The 21,027-nt window shown below is 38.5% G+C and overlaps 1 protein-coding gene across 1 annotated transcript in view; it reads right to left on the reverse strand.

The window, feature by feature from the left end:
* faf1 (Fas (TNFRSF6) associated factor 1) overlaps positions 1–21,027 on the reverse strand; it is a 252,547-nt gene that overhangs the window by 39,614 nt on the left and 191,906 nt on the right. The window contains exons 13-15 of the mRNA XM_066691639.1: positions 19,374–19,528; positions 6,035–6,171; positions 5,228–5,316 (exon numbers count right to left, since the gene is read on the reverse strand). Coding sequence (XP_066547736.1) covers positions 5,228–5,316; positions 6,035–6,171; positions 19,374–19,528 — 381 coding nt within the window. The remainder of the gene's footprint in view (positions 1–5,227; positions 5,317–6,034; positions 6,172–19,373; positions 19,529–21,027) is intronic.

Genomic DNA, 21,027 nt, shown 5'->3' on the forward strand with positions numbered 1-21,027 from the left:
AAATAGAAATGGCCGAGATGGCAAATGACTGCTTTTTAACTCAATTTGTCAGGGAACCAACCAGAGAAAGTGCATACATTGATTTGATGTTTTCAAATGACCAAGATATAGTCATTAGTAAGAGAACCAATGGCAAACTGTGATCACAATATGGTTAGCTTTGAGGAATAAATTAAAAAAATAAGGACCAGGTCTAAAACAATGGTCTATAATTTTAGAAAAGCAAACCTTGAAGGTATGCAGCAGCACATAGAAGATTTAGACTGGGGCACAATGGATACAGATTCAGTCGAAAATGAATGGTTATATTTAAGGAATATACTACTAACACACAGGAGAAATTTGTACCAAATCTTAGCAAATTGAGGACCAAAAAACATTGTCCAAAATGGTTTAATAGAAGTATGCAAAAATAAATAATCAAGAGAAAGAAAATGTTGTGTAGCGCATACAAAAAAGAGAGACAAAACAAAATACAAAGAATATATAGGAACTGCAAAGAGATGTTAAGAGAGGGATCAGGAAAGCAAAGAGGGAAACAGAAAGAAACAGCTCTTGGAGCTAAAACTAATGCAAAGAGCTTTTTTCATTACTACATCAGCAAGAGGTTGATAAAGGAGGAATGTGAAACAGCTAAAGGCTAAAAATTGAAGTACCTTACAAAACGATCAAGATGTGGCAAATGTTCTAAAAGAGGAGTATCTTAATGAAAACCATATTCTTGGAAACAGTCAACATGGGTTTAGACGAGGCAGATTATGATTACTATTAGATTACTAATTTATTAGAATTTTTTGAACATGCAACTGCAGCTGTAGATCAGGTGAAAGCATATGATATGATATACTTAGATTTCCAAAAAGCTTTTGATAAGGTTCCACACCAAAGACTGATCCTCAAATTGGAAGCTGTAAGCATTCAGGGTAATGTAAGTAGATGGATTATGAACTGGTTGATGTATAGGAAACAGAGGGTGTCGATTAGAGGAGTTGCTTCTAACTGGAGTGAGGTTGTTAGTGGAGTTCCACAGGGATCACTACTAGGGCCTTTGCTTTTTCTAATCTATATTAATGATCTGGACTCTGGGATAGTTAGCAAACTTGTCAAATTTGCAGATGATACTAAAATAGGTGGCTCAGCAGATACAATCTTGGCAGCACAGGCTATTCAAAGGGACTTAGATAATATTCAGTTGTGGGCCGACACCTGGCAAATAAAATTCAATGTGGACAAGTGCAAGGTAATACATGCAGGTAACAAACATGTCCACTACAATTACACTATGGGAGGTACAGATCTAGATGACGTAACACATGAGAAAGATCTAGGAGTCTATGTGGACTCCTCACTTTCTCCATCCAAGCAATGTGGGGAAGCAATAAAAAAGGCAAACAGAATACGGTATATTGTCAAAAGTGTAGAATTTAAAACAAGGGAAGTAATGTTAAGACTGTACAATGCGCTAGTTAGACCTCATCTAGAATACTGTGTGCAGTTCTGGGCACACTTCAAGAAGGATATTGCTGCTCTAGAGGCAGTTCAGAGGAGAGCAACCAGACTTATTCCAGGTCTGAAGGGAAAGTCCTACTCGGAGAGACTGAGGGAACTGAACCTTTTCGCCCTGGAACAGAGGAGACTACGTGGGGACTTGATCCAAGTCTTCAAAATCATGAAGGGCATCGACCACATCAAACCAGAGGAGCTTTTCCAGATCAGCAGGGACACACATGGAAATTGGGCTTCAAGGCATTCAAAATGGAAAACCGGAGACACTTCTTTACACAGAGAGAGTAGTCACAATCTGGAACAAACTCCCCAGCGAGAAGCTGAAAGTTTGGGAACATTTAAAAATAGACTGGATAGGATCCTTGGATCACTTAGATATTAATGGACACCCAACGAGCACGATGGATCGAATGGCCTCCTCTTGTTTGTAAACTTTCTTATGTTCTTATGTTCTTAAATGAATATTTTACAGAGGATTTTACAAAATAAAAAACAGATAACATGCCACAGAAGACTACGTGGGGACTTGATTCAAGTTTTCAAAATCATGAAAGGCCAGATCAGCAGGGTGTGGCAGTGTGAGGGCGGGGTCAGGGCGGGTCTTTCAGTGGAGGAGACTACAAAACCTCTCCTCCAAGACTCCAAACCCCAGAAGCCAGCAGGGCTTCTGATGGCCATAGCCTCACCCACCACTTCCCCTATAAAAGGAAACAGGAAGCGAACCAGGGTGTGCGCTTGGCTGGGGTAGCAAGGTGCACAGGAGGGCGAGAAGACAATGGAGAGCGAGAGCGCAGGAGAAAGAAGGGTGAAGTTCACAGTTGACGGATTCACTGGCTTGTGACCCTTTTTCTGGACCATGACCATTCTCCCTCTTGAACCCCGGACTGTCTGACAACCCCCCACCGGTAACTAACTTTGATTACGGACTGTGACTATGAACCTGCCTTATCCCTTTATGCTTCTGTCCGCCCGGTGTTCGGCTCTACCGACCCAGGCATTTACTGTTATTGTTAGTGTTTGTTAGTGCTTGGACAGAGCTAGGTTTTGTTTTGCTTTTTGACACTGTGCCTGCCATTAAGGGAAGCACTAAAACAACAGCAATCCTGTTTTGTACCCTCTGCCTACCTCCCTCACGTGTGTTTCAAGACCAGACTCCACCTACATACAGCCCTTTCTTGTGACAGGCCCCCCAACCCTTTACAAGGGACACATGGACCCCGGGACACAAATGGAAACTGGGCTTCAAGGCATTCCAGACAGAAAAACGGGAGACACTTCTTCACACAGAGAGTTGTTAAAATCTAGAACAAACACCCCAGCGATGTGGTTGAATTCAACAATTTGGGAATGTTAAAAAATAGACTTGATAGGATCCTTGGATCACTAAGTTATTAATGGACACCAAATGAGCACAATGGGTTAAATGGCCTCCTTTCGTCTGTAAACTTTATGTTACGAAGACTGAGTAAAATTACAGAATTAGAGACTAAATTAGCCTTGCTAATCCATAATCAACAAAACTCCTTTTCAGAGACCACTGCTCTAGAACCTGAACTAGAACCCCTGTGAACCCCCTTGATCAAATGGCAGTGTAAACGCAATACCGCTGATCCTGATCAAATGTACCGATGCATTTGATCTGGATCAGAAAAGGCTGTGTAAAGGCTTTACAGGCTATAAAAAAAGGAAATTGCCTGGTATGGATGGAATTCCTCCTGAATTATTTTTCACTTTTTGGTATTAGGGTAATCATGCCCCCCCCTGAAATCTGACTGGCCACCCCTGCGGGCACCCTGGAAATTCTGAGCTCTGATTGGTCATTAGTCAAGTTGATCAAACCAAAAAGGTGGGACCTGCCAACACTTGTGGAAGAGCTAATCTGTGCCCATATTCATAAAACATCGCAGAATTACTCATAGGAATCACGCTAAAAGTTAGTTTGGGAGTAAAATTACTACTCCCTCAGAGTAGGAGTTAGGAGTTTTACACTTACATTTAGCTGGGAGTAGGATCCAATTGTAGGAAAAACTTTTTGCTAATTTTCATGACAGTTTAGATAAGAAAATGTCTCACTGTGATGTAATTTCTTAATTTATCAAAAAAACGCAAGATCACATGTAGACAAGCAGAAGCGAAAATACAATATGAATATGCTAAGCTAACTAATTATTTGTTTATATTTTGACAGGAAATTATTTGAGTTTCCCCACTTATTACTTCATTACTAATCACAGTAAAACATTTTACATAAAACATTTTTAAATCGAACACTATGTATACTTTTGTTGTACATAGGAAATTGTCTCCATGGGCAAACACTGCGGTACACAGATATTCAATTTCTGTATCATCATACCGCTGTAACACCTTTCCTCTCTCATTGACGCCATCTCCCAATTCCTAACTAGTTTAGGGAACCTAAATTCTAAAGAATCTTTATGAATAGCTTGTAGGACCAAATTAACGTCACTCTCAGATATTTCACGCAATTAGGACCGATTTCTCACTCTCAGATGCTTTATGAATATGGGCACAGATGTAGTGTTAGACTTCCACTCAGTGTGTCTGAGCACAGAGCCAGAAAGTAATTGAATTCAATTTCCCTCTTAACATGCAAATCAATTTATAACTTTTTTGAAATGCGTTTTTCTGGATTTTTTTGTTGTTATTCTGTCTCTCACTGTTAAAATACACCTACCATTAAAATTATAGACAGATCATTTATTTGTCAGTGGGTAAACGTACAAAATCAGCAGGGGATCAAATACTTTTTTCCCTCACTGTAGATGTATGCTATATTGACCAAGAAAAAATGGTTATTAAAACATCTGGACATTATTACAAATTGGGAATAGACCTGCTTGAAAAACTGAATCCATTATTCCTTCTATACAACTATTATGGGTAAGTGGAGAGTAGAATGACTTCTGCATCTTGATTTATTTTCACTGACTGAGTTGGTATGGTACAAATCAGTGATGGTACATATTTACTAATGTATGCTAATACCCTTATATAAAATCGTAACCTGCAATGCAAACAGTGTATTAAGAATTTTGAAATTGAATTATGATTTATTTGCAGAGGGAAATGTACCAAACCTAAGCTGGATCATTTAATGTGTTGAACCATTATAATTATATTGAAAAGATCTACCTTGCATTGATTAAGGATGACCCCCCCATAATTGGGTCTGTGCCCCACCCCGACCACCCCATTCAAAATATTCTGGACACACCACTGAATAAAGCTTTTTCAAATTCCAAACAATACCAAAACTGTCTGAATGGGCACAAAATATATTTGGTCAATTTGGTTACTGGGTTTGGTTAGTGCTCCTTTCTTACACTTAGTATAAATGTAACATTGAATGCATAATGCATTACTATAATGATAAAAAAGCAATTTCTGTACCTGTCCAGAAGAAATTAAGAAAAAAAAAAAGATGAATATTCACGAAGAATCATATTTGTAAAAATACCTTTCTAAAGAAAATATTTGTTACATTGGTGATGTAGAACTGACGCAGTACATCTGTAATGTATATTATTAAAATGCTCTGTTGTCTGTAACACATTGAAATACCATTTTTACCATTACTCTAAGAAAAACTGGGGATACATTTTGGAAAAAGCTTTAAATTATTGTAATTTGGGTGACAACACACTCATGAACAGGATCTCCTCCTCCCTAACCCAGTTCCCTAACCCAGCTCCCTCACCTCATCTCTGATGTCCTCTTGCTGCTGAGCAGTAAAGATATCCATTGCCCCCATTAGCCTCATCATGAGCTCATCCACTGTCGTGTTCCCTAGCAACACACAGATACCAACCAAGCAACAAGGTAATCAAAATAAGAGACTGAGGAAGAGAGGAGAAAAAAGATGGAGCAGCGCTAATTTCAAAATTAATCACTTTGATGTTATTAGGAAGGGGAAAGGCAGAAGGAAAAGCACAAGTTTAATGCCAATATCTAATAAGTTTATTTTTTATATATTATAGGTAGTTAAATATGGGTAGGGAAAACTATAACTATTTTCTTTGCTATATATACATTACTAATGTCATTAGATTTGGTTCTGTCCCTAAGGGACAAATTTAGCAGTTTCAGAAATTATTAGTTTATTTAGTTTACTGTCCTCATATGTTGGTAGGAGTGCATAGGTAGAGACAGGATTAAGGCTAAGGTACCCCTGAACTTAAATATTAACCAGTTTGCTCCGGGGAAGACAAATCCTGTGCTTTAATCTTTTTTGCTGTTTGGTAAGTGATGAAACATCACATGCTGAAACACCAAAAGAGCTTCTTTGAGATATGGACAGCAGCTGTGGTTTGGGTAAAGGTTGTGTGCTGAGCGTTAAAAGTTGCTTATATGATAGAATTTAATAGAAAAGTCATAACTACTTTACTCATACACTCATTAACACACAAGGTTTATAAACCATATAAAAAGGTTAGATTTTTTTTTTTTTTTTTTTTTTAAACTAAGTTTTGTCTGAGTACAGTGTTGGAAGAGAGAACAGACTCACCTTGAATGACGTTTAACACTTCATTTGACGCCCGTTTGCCCATCACTATGAGGAAGAGGGGGAATTGGTCCGTCTTGTATGTCCGAATGGTCTGTGCCACCACACTACCAAAATGCCTTGTGCACATGGTGAGTAACCTGGCAGGGGGCAGAGAAGAAAGGAAAACGCATTACTGCAGGAAGCATAGACTTTCATATACAAGATATAACATATTCCAGTGGAATCAAAAGCATGTATAGGGAAGTTGTTGCAGTCTTGACAAAACCAGTGTCATTGAACTGAGACTAATTGCAGGTTATAACTGGATATTTTTCAGATAGATTTTTAGGTCACAATGGCACAGTGTGTGGTGATAACAAATATAAGAGGCTCTGTGTACAAGAATCCACAGCAGAGTGGGGTGTGTCACTATAGGAGTCATTAGGTGGTACCCATAAAAAAGTGAATATAGTATTAAATGAATGTCTACTTTTTGCTACAACCCCAGTCAGGATCAGGAATATCTTTTAATTTAATGGTGGTTCTTGGATGTATAATTGGCCAGGGCGCTAGGCAGTTGTCATACACAAGCAGGCGGACAAGAGCAGACTGTTCCGAGTGAGAAGACAGTATCAGAAAATAAAACTTTTGAAGTGGGGGAAAGTGAATTTCAGGAGCACTGAACCCATTCAACAGAATGCCCAATGGATTGCTTCAAGGACTTTAAAACAATTTGGTATTTCATTGAAGAGAAAAGTCCTCTAAATCCAGACAGCCTCCAAATTAGTATTCCTTGGCAGACACAGCAAATTGATAAGGCAGAGAGGCTCTCTTATTCCATTACAAGCCAGAACTTTAAATTAACATTTTGCTGCAGGAAAAGGGTAGCTGATAGCAGACCTACAGAGCTGGTGGTAAATGTCATAATATTAATGAATTGCAAAGGGCTGAATGCAAATATAGATTACTTTTTTTTTTTAATATAATCCATTTTAATAACTGCTGTTAAAAAGAATATAAATGGGATGGGTTGAATATTGCAGGTCTCTAGAGAGAGATTGGAAGGATGGGGTGCATTAGAAGGGTATAGTTACTCCTTCATAATTAGCTGGGAAAAGTGAACATAAAAGCACTGCTATCCTTTCACAAGCATATTCTATCACACGGTCTTCGATATCAACTTAAAAAAATCGAATAAAAAAAATCTCATCAAAAAAGTCCTTTCAAAGTTTTCAACATACAATGAAAGCTATCTAATAAAGAACAAGCCTCATTAACACCATTGTTATTATCCATTACACAAATATTATACAATTACAATAGGTTCTTACATTTAACACTTTTTTCCCCTAACTTCCCATTGAAAAGCATGGCAAGTGCATATTTTTCTTAATCTCAGTGTAATCAATACCACCAAGTGGAAGAATTTGAATTTCATAGTTATGTGCATCTGCCAACTTTTGTTAGACTTGTGTATCTTGTACATGCTAACATGAACAGTGTTATTTTGCTTGATGAGAAACTATGCACCTAACTGGGATGTGAAAAAGTCAACTGATGTTATTGTTTAGCATTTGGTAAAGGTGAAGGCCAGATATCCAGTTGGTGTGACTTGTTCTTTACACTCACCTCCTAAATCACCATAGATGGCATGATATACATTTTCAACAGACTTAGATAATATTCAGTGGTGAATATTGAATCAAGTCTTCAAAATCATGAAAGGCATCAACCACATCAAACCAGAGGAGCTTTTCCAGATCAGCCAGGACACACGGACCCGGGGATACTAATGGAAATTAGGCTTCAAGGCATTCAAGATGGAAAACAGAAGACACTTCTTCACACAGAGAGTTGTCACAATCTGGAACAAACTCCCCAATGATATGGTTGAAGCTGAAAATTTGGGAAGATTTAAAAATAGACTGGACAGTATCCTTGGATCACTTAGTTATTAATGGACACTAAACGAGCATAATGGGTCGAATAGCCTCCTCTCGTTTGTAAACTTTCTTATGTTCTTAACATCATCTACCAAAGGCTTAGATGAGAACCTGTTGTGAATTGTAGCCTTCTGGAATCTAACACTCTAAAGTGAAGATTAGAAACTACCTTACTCACCTCACTGTTTAAAAGTAACTCTGCACTCTGTAAACTTTAAAACATATAGCCTTGCTGCTGAAAACTAAAGAGAACATGATTTGGTCATTAAACAAAAACTATTATGTTTCTGTCAGTGTGTGTGGAGGTGTCTGTAGTTTGTTTTTTCACTAATATACACACATTGCTTTAGCAGTTAACAACCTTTGGGGTGAGTGTACACACTGAATACAGACACTACATTTACTTCTTAGATGTGCTCCCACCTCCCTCCTCCCTCCTTTGAGAAAAGCGAATGAAGCAAAATAAACTCATGTCAATCACCTCTGGCAACAGCCCAAAGCGAGAAGGTTAAAGAGAGGGTGCCCAATTAAGTACCTGCTTCAAAAACACACCCCTGTCTTTATAAGCTGATGAAGATGCCTGGTTGTGCCTATTGAGACGCTTTCTCTCTGTAATCCTCCCTCTTGTTCTCGAGGGTTAGCACAGGCTTGACAGGGGCCAGCCACCAAACAAAGCACAGAGGTAATTCTAACCAGACGACAAGGGCATGGGAACAATTGCTGTAGGGCTAGTTTGAAACCCAACACTATTACACTCATTACATACTACCATAACCCCATCAAGTTCCTACTAGCATTTTAGAGACTGCATTTGACAGTGTTGAAAAGCAAAACATTTTCAGCTTAGCAAGATTTGTGAATTTTATTCAAACAACCGTGTTCATAAAACTAGTGCGAGGATATGGTTCAAAAGTGTGTTTCTTTTGTTTGTTGCTTTTTATGTTTAGTTTTAGATTTGTTAGTTACTCTATTCTTTTTGCCATATTATGTATATTATTTGTCTTTACTAGGAAAGTCACCTTTCTTTCAGCTTCAGTGCTCTTGGCATAGAATATATGAGTCTCTGGAACTCTACTGGAAGGATGGAACACCATTCTTCCAAAATATATTCCCTAATTTGGTGTTTTGATGATGGTGGCGGAGAGCGCTGTCTAACACGTCGTCCAAAATCTCCCATAAGTGTTCAACTGGGTTGAGATCTGTTGACAGCGAAGGCCAAAGCATATGATTCACAGCATTTTCATACTCATCAAACCATTCAGTGACTCCTTGTGCCCTGTGGATGGGGGCATTGTCATTCTGGAAGAGACCACTCCGATCAGGACAGAAATGTTTCATCATAGGATAAAGGTGATCACTCAGAATAACTTTGTAATGATTTGCAGTGACCCTTCCCTCTAAGGGGACAAGTGGATCCAAGCCATGGCAGGAAAATGACCCCCCACAGCATAACAGAGCCTCCGGACCCCTTCACTGTAGGGGTCAAGCAGTCAGGCCTGTACCGTTCTCTTGGTGTTGCCACACATGCACTCATCCACTTGTTGAGAATATGATGAAGGATGACTCATCTGACTAGATCACTTTTTTCCACATCTCTGTAGACCAGTGCCTATGATTTTTGCACCACTGAACTCTCAAATGTGCATTTGTCTTTGTAATGAGGGGTTTATGCACAGCAACCCTACTATAATATCCCTCTCTGTGTAGTTCTTAACAGACTGTTCTTGCTGACAGTCTGATCACGTCCAGCATTGACATTCTCAGTCACCTGGGAAAGAGTTGCTCTTCTGTTTTTCCTTACATATCACAGTAATGCACAAGCATCACGATCATCGAATGTGCACTTTTGACCACCATTTCCAACCCTATTTACTGATGTCTTTCCCATAGATCTAAATGCAGATGTAACTTTAGTCACTGTTCCTATTGAAACAATAGCCAGTTGAGCAGTCTTTGTGACTGAAGCTCCTGTCATTCATGCCCCAATACTGACCCCTCTTTCAAAGTCACTTAGATCCTTTCCTCTTGCCATCGTGATCCAAATTCGAGGTCAACTGGGCATGCTCAGCATTTTTATACATGCCACAGAGCATAATAGGATGTTAATTGCTTAACTGAATCATACAGTACACCTCTTTGGAGGCATCTGCACTCGTTATGTTCCTCCATTCTTTTATTCAGGAGTAAATACAGAGAGTTTACCACAAGATGTAAACCATTGGTAAGCCCCAAAAACAGGAAATCCAGAATAACAACATCTAAAGAACCCTGTAGTGTTCTGGAACAACATCCTATGGACAGATGAGACACAGATCAAGTTGTACCAGAATGATATGAAAGAGAAGAGCATGCAGAAGGGAAGGAACTGCTCGTGATCAGAAGCATACCACCTCATCTGTGAAGCATGGTGGAGGTAGTGTTATGGCATAGGCATGTATGGCTGCCAAGGGAACCGGCTCCCTTTGATTTTTGATGTGACTGCTGACAAAAGCAGTTTTTAGTGTTTAGGGCTATATTATCTGCTCAGTTTTAGCCAAATGCTTCAAAACTCATTGGACAGCACTTCACAGTGCAGATGGACAATGACCCGAAGCATACTGCGAATGCAACCCAATACTTTTTTTAAGGCGAAGAAGTGGAATGTTCTGCAATGGCCAAGTCAATCACCTGACCTGAATCCAACTGAGCATACATTTCACTTGCTGAAGGCAAAACTGAAGGCAAAACGCCCCAAGAACAAGCAGGAACTAAAGACAGCTGCAGTACAGGCCTGACAGAGCATCACTAGGGAAGAAACCCAACATCTGGTGATGTCTATGGGTTCCAGACTTCAGGCAGTCATTGACTGCAAAGGATTTGCAAAAAAGTATTGAAACTCACAATGTAATTCATGATTATGTTAGTTTGTCCAAATACTTTTGAGCCCCTAAAATTGGGGGCACCACCTATAAAAATGGATATAATTCCTACACCGTTCAACCAGTTTGGATGTAACTACCCTTGATCTTGTTTGCTTCCTTTCAAATCTATTGTGGTGGCATACAGAGCCAAAATGATGACAATTGTGTCACTGTCCTAATATTCATGGACCTAACTGTATTTATTTATTTATATACACACAGTGTACAAAACATTAGAAACACCTTCCTAATATTAAGTTGCACCCCCATTTGCCCTATGAGGCATTATCCTGTGGAAAACATCCATTAGCAGATGGATAGTAGGAATCGGCAATCATCAGACCAGGCAATGATTTTCCAATCCTCTATTGTCCAGTGTTTTCATTGCTTAGCTCACTGCACTGGCAGTTTCTTGGGTTTTGCTGATAGAATTAGGACATAGGAAGAACATAAGAAAGTTTACAAACGAGAGGAGGCCATTCGACCCATCATGCTCGTTTGGTGTCCATTAATAACTGAGTGATCCAAGGATCCTATCCAGTCTGACTTTAAATGTTCCCAAATTTTCAGCTTCTACCACATCGCTGGGGAGTTTGTTCCAGATTGTGACTACTCTCTGTGTAAAGAAGCATCTCCTGTTTTCCATTTTGAATGCCCTGAAGCCATACCCCATTCATTTTTATGGGTGTTTCAGCAACAATGTTGTACTGGACTGTCAGCTGACTAGGTGGGTGTCAATTGTCAGTTGCTCTGCAAAATTTCTGTCAGCTTTATTTGGTCTCTTCAATGAATGAGACATTTTTGACCACTGGCCTGCCATTGGCTGCATGCCCACTATTGTGAGAAACAGAGCAGTGTTGCAGTTCATGACAGACTCAAACCGACATGCCGGGCACCTACTACCATAACCTGTCCAAAGGCACTTATATTAGGCCTGACCTATCATAAAAACAATTATTCAATCACTGGGCAATTACAAGTGACAGGCCAATAGAAGGTGTAATATGAATTAAGTGACAAACAAACTAAACAAAACAACAACAAAAAATCTGTTTCCTTTTCAACACAAGTGTTTTAAGTGCTATAATTTAAATATACAATTCACTTCAATCAGCTTATCAGCTTATCCAAACACATTTACTATTTTAATACCTTTTGCCTTGTAGATACCAGGGTAGCCTGAAGGCAGTCCAGGCCGCAACTACTTCACGTTTGGAGATAACCTCGTTTTGAAATCCAAAATGGTGCTGCCCATAGGGCGAAAAAGTGAGCTAAAATGCGTACAAAATTTTGAATATCTTTAAAAAGGAATATATCCTGGGTCAGACTCCTAGTAGTATGTAATTGTAATATATACAGCTAACAGAATTAAGATAAAAAGTTTTGGGGTGCAGTTCCCCTTTAACAATGTTTTCATTTACTTTGTCAAAGTATTTCCATGCAGAATTTCTCTGTGAGGAAGCCATTGTTTGCATTCTTGTAGAGCAGACTTCCGCAGATCTGCAGAATTCCACCGATACCATTTTTGGAGCTGTACAGATCTGTGCAGAACTGTGGAAATCTGCGCTACATGAACGCGACCATTGTTAGCCAATCACAGACAAGAACAACAAGAATAACAAATCCCACCCTTCTGTTAATCTTCATTACAGCTACATAGAGAGCCAATCAACAGTACAGGCTTTAAAATAAAATCAATATATAGTTTTATTTTTAACGATCGAATGTTAGGTTCACTTGTGGTCATCTTTAATGAATAGTTGAATTTTTGACTATTTGGTCTCATCTCTAGTTAAAAACATTTCCAGCAACAAGTTAGCAAAGCTATCTGTGTATCCTGACTGTGATATGTTGCCTAAAGTTATGTCGATTACATGAGCATTACTGTGAATCTTCTTTTCAATGCCCAGGAAAATGAAGTGTCCGAATGTGAGATGCAAACTTTGCCACTGATGTGTGTGCCCCGCCCTGTACACTCACCTAAAGGATTATTAGGAACACCTGTTCAATTTCTCATTAATGCAATTATCTAACCAACCAATCACATGGCAGTTGCTTCAATGCATTTAGGGGTGTGGTCCTGGTCAAGACAATCTCCTGAACTCCAAACTGAATGTCTGAATGGGAAAGAAAGGTGATTTAAGCAATTTTGAGTGTGGCATGGTTGTTGGTGCCAGACGGGCCGGTCTGAGTATTTCACAATCTGCTCAGTTACTGGGATTTTCACGCACAACCATTTCTAGGGTTTACAAAGAATGGTGTGAAAAGGGAAAAACATCCAGTATGTGGCAGTCCTGTGGGCAAAAATGCCTTGTTGATGCTAGAGATCAGAGGAGAATGGGCCGACTGATTCAAGCTGATAGAAGAGCAACTTTGACTGAAATAACCACTCGTTACAACCGAGGTATGCAGCAAAGCATTTGTGAAGCCACAACACGTACAACCTTGAGGCGGATGGGCTACAACAGCAGAAGACCCCACCGGGTACCACTCATCTCCACTACAAATAGGAAAAAGAGGCTACAATTTGCACAAGCTCACCAAAATTGGACAGTTGAAGACTGGAAAAATGTTGCCTGGTCTGATGAGTCTCGATTTCTGTTGAGACATTCAGATGGTAGAGTCAGAATTTGGCGTAAACAGAATGAGAACATGGATCCATCATGCCTTGTTTCCACTGTGCAGGCTGGTGGTGGTGGTGTAATGGTGTGGGGGATGTTTTCTTGGCACACTTTAGGCCCCTTAGTGCCAATTGGGCATCGTTTAAATGCCACGGCCTACCTGAGCATTGTTTCTGACCATGTCCATCCCTTTATGACCACCATGTACCCATCCTCTGATGGCTACTTCCAGCAGGATAATGCACCATGTCACAAAGGTCGAATCATTTCAAATTGGTTTCTTGAACATGACAATGAGTTCACTGTACTAAACTGGCCCCCACAGTCACCAGATCTCAACCCAATAGAGCATCTTTGGGATGTGGTGGAACGGGAGCTTCGTGCCCTGGATGTGCATCCCACAAATCTCCATCAACTGCAAGATGCTATCCTATCATTATGGGACAACATTTCTAAAGAATGCTTTCAGCACCTTGTTGAATCAATGCCACGTAGAATTAAGGCAGTTTTGAAGGCGAAAGGGGGTCAAACACAGTATTAGTATGGTGTTCCTAATAATCCTTTAGGTGAGTGTATATTCTTGTTCTTTTCTTCTCGTTAATTGACTGCAGTGGAAATGGAAACACTTTAAATAACCACAGCAACACATGTGACAGCTTTTACTTAATTTCTTCCATGGCTCAAGTGTAGGCTCAAGCATCTTAGAAGTTGATTCAACTGCCAAAAGCACACAATTCTTCACAGATCAAGACTCTTTTCCTCTCAAAGATTGATGCATTTAACTGTAAAAATGTACACAATTTTCTCATGGGGGTGCCCCCGGACACCCCAACAGGGTTCATGGTCCCCCCACCACATTTTCCCAAAATCCTGTGGGAAACACTGTATACTTATGACAAACAAATGACAATTTAATGAAGAGGCACTTACTCAAACTGTAAACTTAAACAGAAACATCCTTATTTAAAGCCATACTGAAAATTCAGGAGTAAACCATAAACTGTAAAATTAAGCGTCAATTTTTTTGTTTTGCTAGAAATAAAACTGCACTAGTAGCCCAATACAATTACAAAACCAGCCCAATATATTTTGACAAACCCAAAGTAAATCAATATATGTGGTGTTTGTATTCTCCACTACAATTACATTAATAAATAAACCCACTGTCCCATTCTTTAATTTACATATTTTTGTATTGAAACCATTTACCCATAATTGTATTAAAAATAAAAATAAAAATAAATAAAATCAGCCGCCCCGATAAAGTACTTGCTAAACTATAGAGTGTGATCTTGCTGATTGACAGGGAATCAAATACTTATTTCCCTCATTAACATGCAAATCAATGTATAACTTTTTTGAAATGCGTTTTTCTGGATTTTGTTGTTGTTATTCTGTCTCTCACTGTTAAAATACACCTACCATTAAAATTATAGACTGATAATTTCTTTGTCAGTGGGCAAACATACAAAATCAGCAGGGGATCAAATACTTTTTTCCCCTCACTGTAGGTTTTGTACACAAGTGATCCAGTCATACGCTATGTTCTTGTGGATCATTTTGCACAGAAACAGACCAATTGAGCCATGTGTTCACATAAATCATTTTGGGAAGATCAGTGATTACATTACTCAGATGTTACACAGAATCTGAGATTACCGTTGCAACATTTCTCACAACCTCTAGTGAAAAGAACATGTGACTGCTCAGGGCAATGCTGTTGACGTAAGTACAGAAACATGCAAGAAGAGACAATGTAAGTCGGGGGATGACTGTATTCACATCCGTTAGGATCTGCGAATACTATGATACGTCTTTCAAGAGCATAATGAACATAGCTACTCATTTTTTCTTGGATTATTTATTTGCAGCTAAGAAAGATTTATAAAGTGCATAATTAGTAAGGACACAGAAAGGAATTTGCACATCCATTGCAGCTTTGGATAATTCTTGGTACTCTCCTGACATAATCCAGAAAATATGGTTGAAGAACATGCTGTCTGAAGAGATTGGTCATTTGACAAATCCAAAAGTGGGTCTTTTGTCTCGGATGAAAGATTACATGCATGGCCAATAGCAAACAGTTGATGAATCCAGTCATATTTATTGAGAGACTAGTGAGATGAGAACTTGCGCGTTTCACAGCTTCAGGTTAAAGCTTGTTATGCTCTGATCATTCAATATGGGGAACATTTCCTTCTGGCATTTCACATAATGATGAAGGGTTTAAATTCGCTTAACTAGTTTCATCTTTTTTTTTTTTTTTTTTTTTACTTTTTTTTTTAAGCCAATGATTCATTTAGTGTAAACAAGATCCCCAAGATTCTAATGTGCTCTACAGTAGTGCAAAATCCATCAAATGTCCAGCACCATATATGCAGCAGCAATTAAAAACATTTGATCCACCCACAATTCAAAAATGTAATGCAGGACCCATCTATAACAAAAAAATAACTGCCATCAGTGTCAGAGGTGTACTTTTTGAATAGCAAATGGGTCAACGTTTTGATTTAATCTGGCCCATAGACTATTTATTTTCTTCTTCTTCTGCCCCCCATTAAGGATTAGGATAAAATAATTCCTTTCACTACAGAAAATGTTAACCGTAGTTTTACATTCACTAAACAGCCATAACAAATAAATTACCATTGTCCTGGTTAACTTGCACTCTTGATTTTCTTATCTTTAAATTTGAACGTATAGGTCAAACTATTATCAATTAAGTACTTAGCTAAAGTATGGGTTAAACGATAAGAGTTGTAATATTTTAAAACAGTCAAAAGCAAGTTCAACTTTCTATAAGGAAGGAATATAGCCTTTATACTGTATGTACTGTGTATTAATGTATTTTATCCCCTTGCCACTGCAGTTATGTTAATTTTAAATTAGACTATTACATAACCCAAATACCAATTGGTAAAACAGATACCATCAATAGTCAAATCATTCTCTTGAAGGTTTCACAGTAAAGTTTATGTTATCATTCAAGCAATTAATGAAGCAAACATTTCCATTTAGCTCACTAAAATGGGCTACTGAAACATTGTGTCTGCTATTCTACATAGCAGGAACGATCTCTTCAAGGAGTCCATTCAAAGGAACAAACACTGACAGTAACTTACAAATGCTTTATTATAAAGGCACACACACTGGTCCTAAAAAAAAGATTTCATAAAACATTCTGCAACCCCCATTGGGATACAATGCATTTCTTCTTGTTGGGATTTCAAGCTTAAAATATAAGGCTTTGAAATAAGTGATTCAACATTTCGAGAAAAACAAAACTATAAAGCTAGGAAATCATCATGTATGGAAAGAAAAAAGTATCTATCTTCATGCTAATGTTATGTCAGTCTGAAAGTAACAGACCTCTAGAAAGGAGCATCAAGCTTGTTTGCAATGTATAATTCATTGACTTGCTTATAATGCCATGAGCAATATCCAGCTGTCAGGCCAAGCAGCCTCCAGATGTAGTGAAAGCTTTGTGAGCTTCCACAGCCCCCAGACTGCTGCGCTGTGATTGTGTACAATTGCACAAGGAGGTGTCTTTGCTGGGGCAATCCCTGTGCATAAGTAACGGTGTGTTTTGAAAAAGGGGAAAAGCTCCAGATGTTGTCTGCCTTTAATCTGCAGTAAAATGGCTCAGCTGGGGTAATGTAAAAAAAGAAAAAAAAAAGAAAGAAGGAATGAGGGAGGAAAGAAGGGTCAGTGTCTTAACTCCTGTTTTTCTTAAACGCCTCCTTACAGGGGGGTGGCTTAGAGGTGTAGCCTAGTGGAAAAAAAGCAGCTCAGCTTAGCCTGCCCTGGGGCCAAAGCTGCCGCTGGTACACAATCAAACTTCCATCTGTCTCGGCTGCTGCCTGCAGCCGAGTCCTTTCTCAACAGCGGGAGAAAGGCCAAGCCAGCGCCAACACTAAGGGTTTACACCTGGGCTGGATTTCTATTTTATTCTACTGGAGGGAGGGAGGTTTACTGGGGAGGGGGGAGGGGTGGCAGTTAATGTTCCATAGGGTCAAACGACTTGTATCCAGGCTTTGTGAGGGGTGCTAGCTATGGGTCAACTAAACAGAGGGCAGTTAATTGCCTATATGAGGAGAGGGTTTTTTGATCAATTAACAATACCAATTAACAATGTTTACCCACCCCAATCTGTCTATGGGAATTTGACAAGAGGACATGACCTGTAGGTGTATAAGACAAGGGTCAAGCCCTGCTGCACCCGCAGGTAATAATCCAAGACTACAAGGCCAAATCACTGAGGTTAGCTGAACAACAACAAAGATGTTTTCAAGTAACCTTCAGCTGATTGTATGATATATAATTCTATTTATTCAAATCTATTTAAATAGGGTTGCTCAAACAGTATTTTTTCTTTGTTTATTTTGTTTTCCTGAAACAGAACTGAATTGTTCCGATTCTGTTAGCTATGGGGGCTCAAACACTTAATAGATTGAGCTGAGACACTGCAGTGACAGAAGGGACTGAATTTTCATATCTGACCTCCAGAGGGCAGAGACCCATAATCACCTTATAGAGGCACTAAAAAAAGGTGTTTAATTAGAAACTCATCATTTACAAACTCATTGCAAATGTTTTGCTTTTTCAAAATTAAGTTTGAGACTTGAAATGTGTCTTTTTTTAGTACTGGAGGCATTTGCAAGACAACAGCTGGACTGTGTTAAGAGAAGGTCTAAACCCAGAATATAGTTCTAGCTACATACCTGTTGTTATTCAGTTTTTATCTTTTCCAAAGCACTTTTTTAATGCACCACAAGTTTAAGTAGGCTGATGAGGCTAATTTCATTGTCAATGAATAATTGATTTGTTAGGGTCATAAATCTTTATATATTCCAGAGTAATTAATCACTGTAAATTAATACTAATTCATTATCAGTTAAGAAAATAAATGAAGGTGCAAAATGTGCTTAGTCTTTATTTTCGTAATTCTGGACTTATTAAAGAAAAATACAGCTATAATCACACAAAATTGGTTTACAGGTCTGTGGATTTTAAATGGATCTAAACAGAACACTAAATACACAGTCATTATAAATGAACTAAAGAAAAACATTAGCATTTTTTTTTATGTATGCTGATTCTTCCTTTCTCAGTTCCATTTCAATAGGATATCTAGATATTGATTGCTAGTGTATATACTGCACCACATTACATTTTCCAAACTTAGAGGTTGTTCTTATTATGTTTACAAAACATCTCGTCTTTGTTGTTGATTTTTTTTGCACACAATTAGCATATTACCATAAAAATCATGATATACAAACAATGGTCTAGGTCATTTGGTAAGCAATCCAGGTCCTGAAGTGTGTTTAGAAAACTTGTTTTTTGTTTAGCCCGTTAATTAAATCAATTAATGCATTATTGGCTTAATTGGTCAAAAATAGCATTTGTTCTTCTGTGTTGATTAAAATCAGACTGATGTGGGTGGGGCAAAATAAGCTCAATTAGCAAATTAAGGGCAGGGGTGTACGGTCTCAAAGTGTCTGGAGGCACCAGGGGGAAAATAGTATTGCAGAGACATGTCAAATGTCATTCAGAAGGTGGGGTGCAGGTTTGATTGGGGTGGAGTTGATGCATCGTGTGACAAGTTATTTTGAGGATGCCCTGGCCATAGAACCCCATTATATTTCACTTCAACAGATATTTGATGAAGTGGAGATGTATGAGGACTTGGGTTGAATAAGGTGGAGGGGATTGAAGGAGTGGAGACTTCCCTGAATGGGATCTAGAGACAAGAGCAGTGTGACCGGAGACAACTAAAACATCCTCAGTCTCTTCAGTACTTCAGATGTGGTTGGGAGGGATGGGGTAGAAGCGTTAATTGGGTACATGCTCCATGTTTCATTAGAAATAGAAAATTAAAATGGGCTGCCATTACCTGGCTCTGTTGGCTTCTTTAGTGACATCCCAGGCCCAAGTGATGAAGTTCTGGCTGAGATAGGACACAATGGATTCAGCACAAAGCATCTGGGAGCAGAAGACATTGGTGAGGACACTCTCATCATTGTGGAGGTAGATAGCGAGGAGCTTTCTCTGTGGATACAAAACACAGCATCTCTGTCAAAGGCAAATCAATGTGCAGGACAAAATATGCCATGACACTATTAGCCTGCAAAATGATTATAGCCATGATCCTGAAGGGAACTCTCAAGTACTGCTCAAGTGATACCCAGTGTAACACAGACATTATGTATACTTATATAATAATAATAATAATAATAATAATAATAATACAAAAAACCAAATATCAAAACAGGATTATTTAAATGAAAATATGATTTTAAGCAAGATTTCAGGAGACATGCTCTCTTTTACAGAATGTTCTAATTTTTACTTTATGTTTGTCAGAACACATCACATCACATGTCAGTCACAGTCATTAGAGGACATATTAGTGGCTTCAGACAAAAGATCAAATATACATTATTTCTGGAGAAGATGTAAGATAGAGGCTGCACTATACAATTGCCTGGAAATGGACTTTAAAACATTGCTCAGTGTTTAAACCCATGTTCCCCAAATCTGGTCCTGAAGGGCCACAGCTAATTGTTCACCTGAACCAATTAAAAAGCTTTCTAGAATAATAATGTTTTAAAGAGAACTATACAATCTGTTTAATGGTACACCTCGAGGACTGGATCATAAGAACTCTGGCAAAGGCCCTTAACATTGCTGGATCCTTTAACTTACAAGACCTATTTACTATACCTAATGGCTTGACTTTCTCTCAAACACAGTTCATAATGGAGGATACAAGGGCTTTTAGTTTTTATGCATTTTGCTTATGGATCTCAATCTATTTTATATAAAGAACACTTGTGCTGTTGATATTTGATTTGAAAACAAAAGTATATGGGACACAAAAAGAAACATCCTAGGTTAAGTACGACAGGATAATAGAGTTTCCTTTTTCTTCTACTTTTAGTTATTGTTCTTGCGGAGCTCTTTATTATTTAATGTAACTAATATCAGATCTTTACAATTGCAGTTCATTATCAATTATATTACCCATAATATATATCTATAATTGGCAGCTTTTAAGACAGTGAAAACAGTCTAAAAGATCTGATTGAGAAGAAACAAACATTCTAGGAACTGGAACAAAAATGCAAATGCTACTGTAGTTCCCAGATACAGAACTGAGAGGCCTGGTGATATGGACATGACAGCTCCAGCTGCAGTTCCTGGCTAACCCAGCAGAGTGCAAATTTCAATCTGTCAGCAGATGACAGGAAAAACAGAGGCAGCAGTAAGCCAGGGAAAAAATAAATAAATAAACGAACAAACATAAAAAACTTCAAATGAAGCTGCCAATGGGAAAAAAAATAAAATTGAAGGAACAAATCACTATTTATTTTGCATCAAAAAACCCAATAACCCTTCTCTGCCCGTTCAGGTAAGCACAGGATGCTGACAATATTGACGAATCCCAACCTCTAAATCCTGGGTTTTTTAATGTACAATATGAGCCTGGGATGCACAGGACCAAGAACTAATTAAAGAGAAAGCGAGAGAGAAAGAAAGAAAACCGG

Source organism: Amia ocellicauda, chromosome 19 (assembly GCF_036373705.1).
Source record: "Amia ocellicauda isolate fAmiCal2 chromosome 19, fAmiCal2.hap1, whole genome shotgun sequence".
Lineage (NCBI taxonomy): Eukaryota > Metazoa > Chordata > Actinopteri > Amiiformes > Amiidae > Amia > Amia ocellicauda.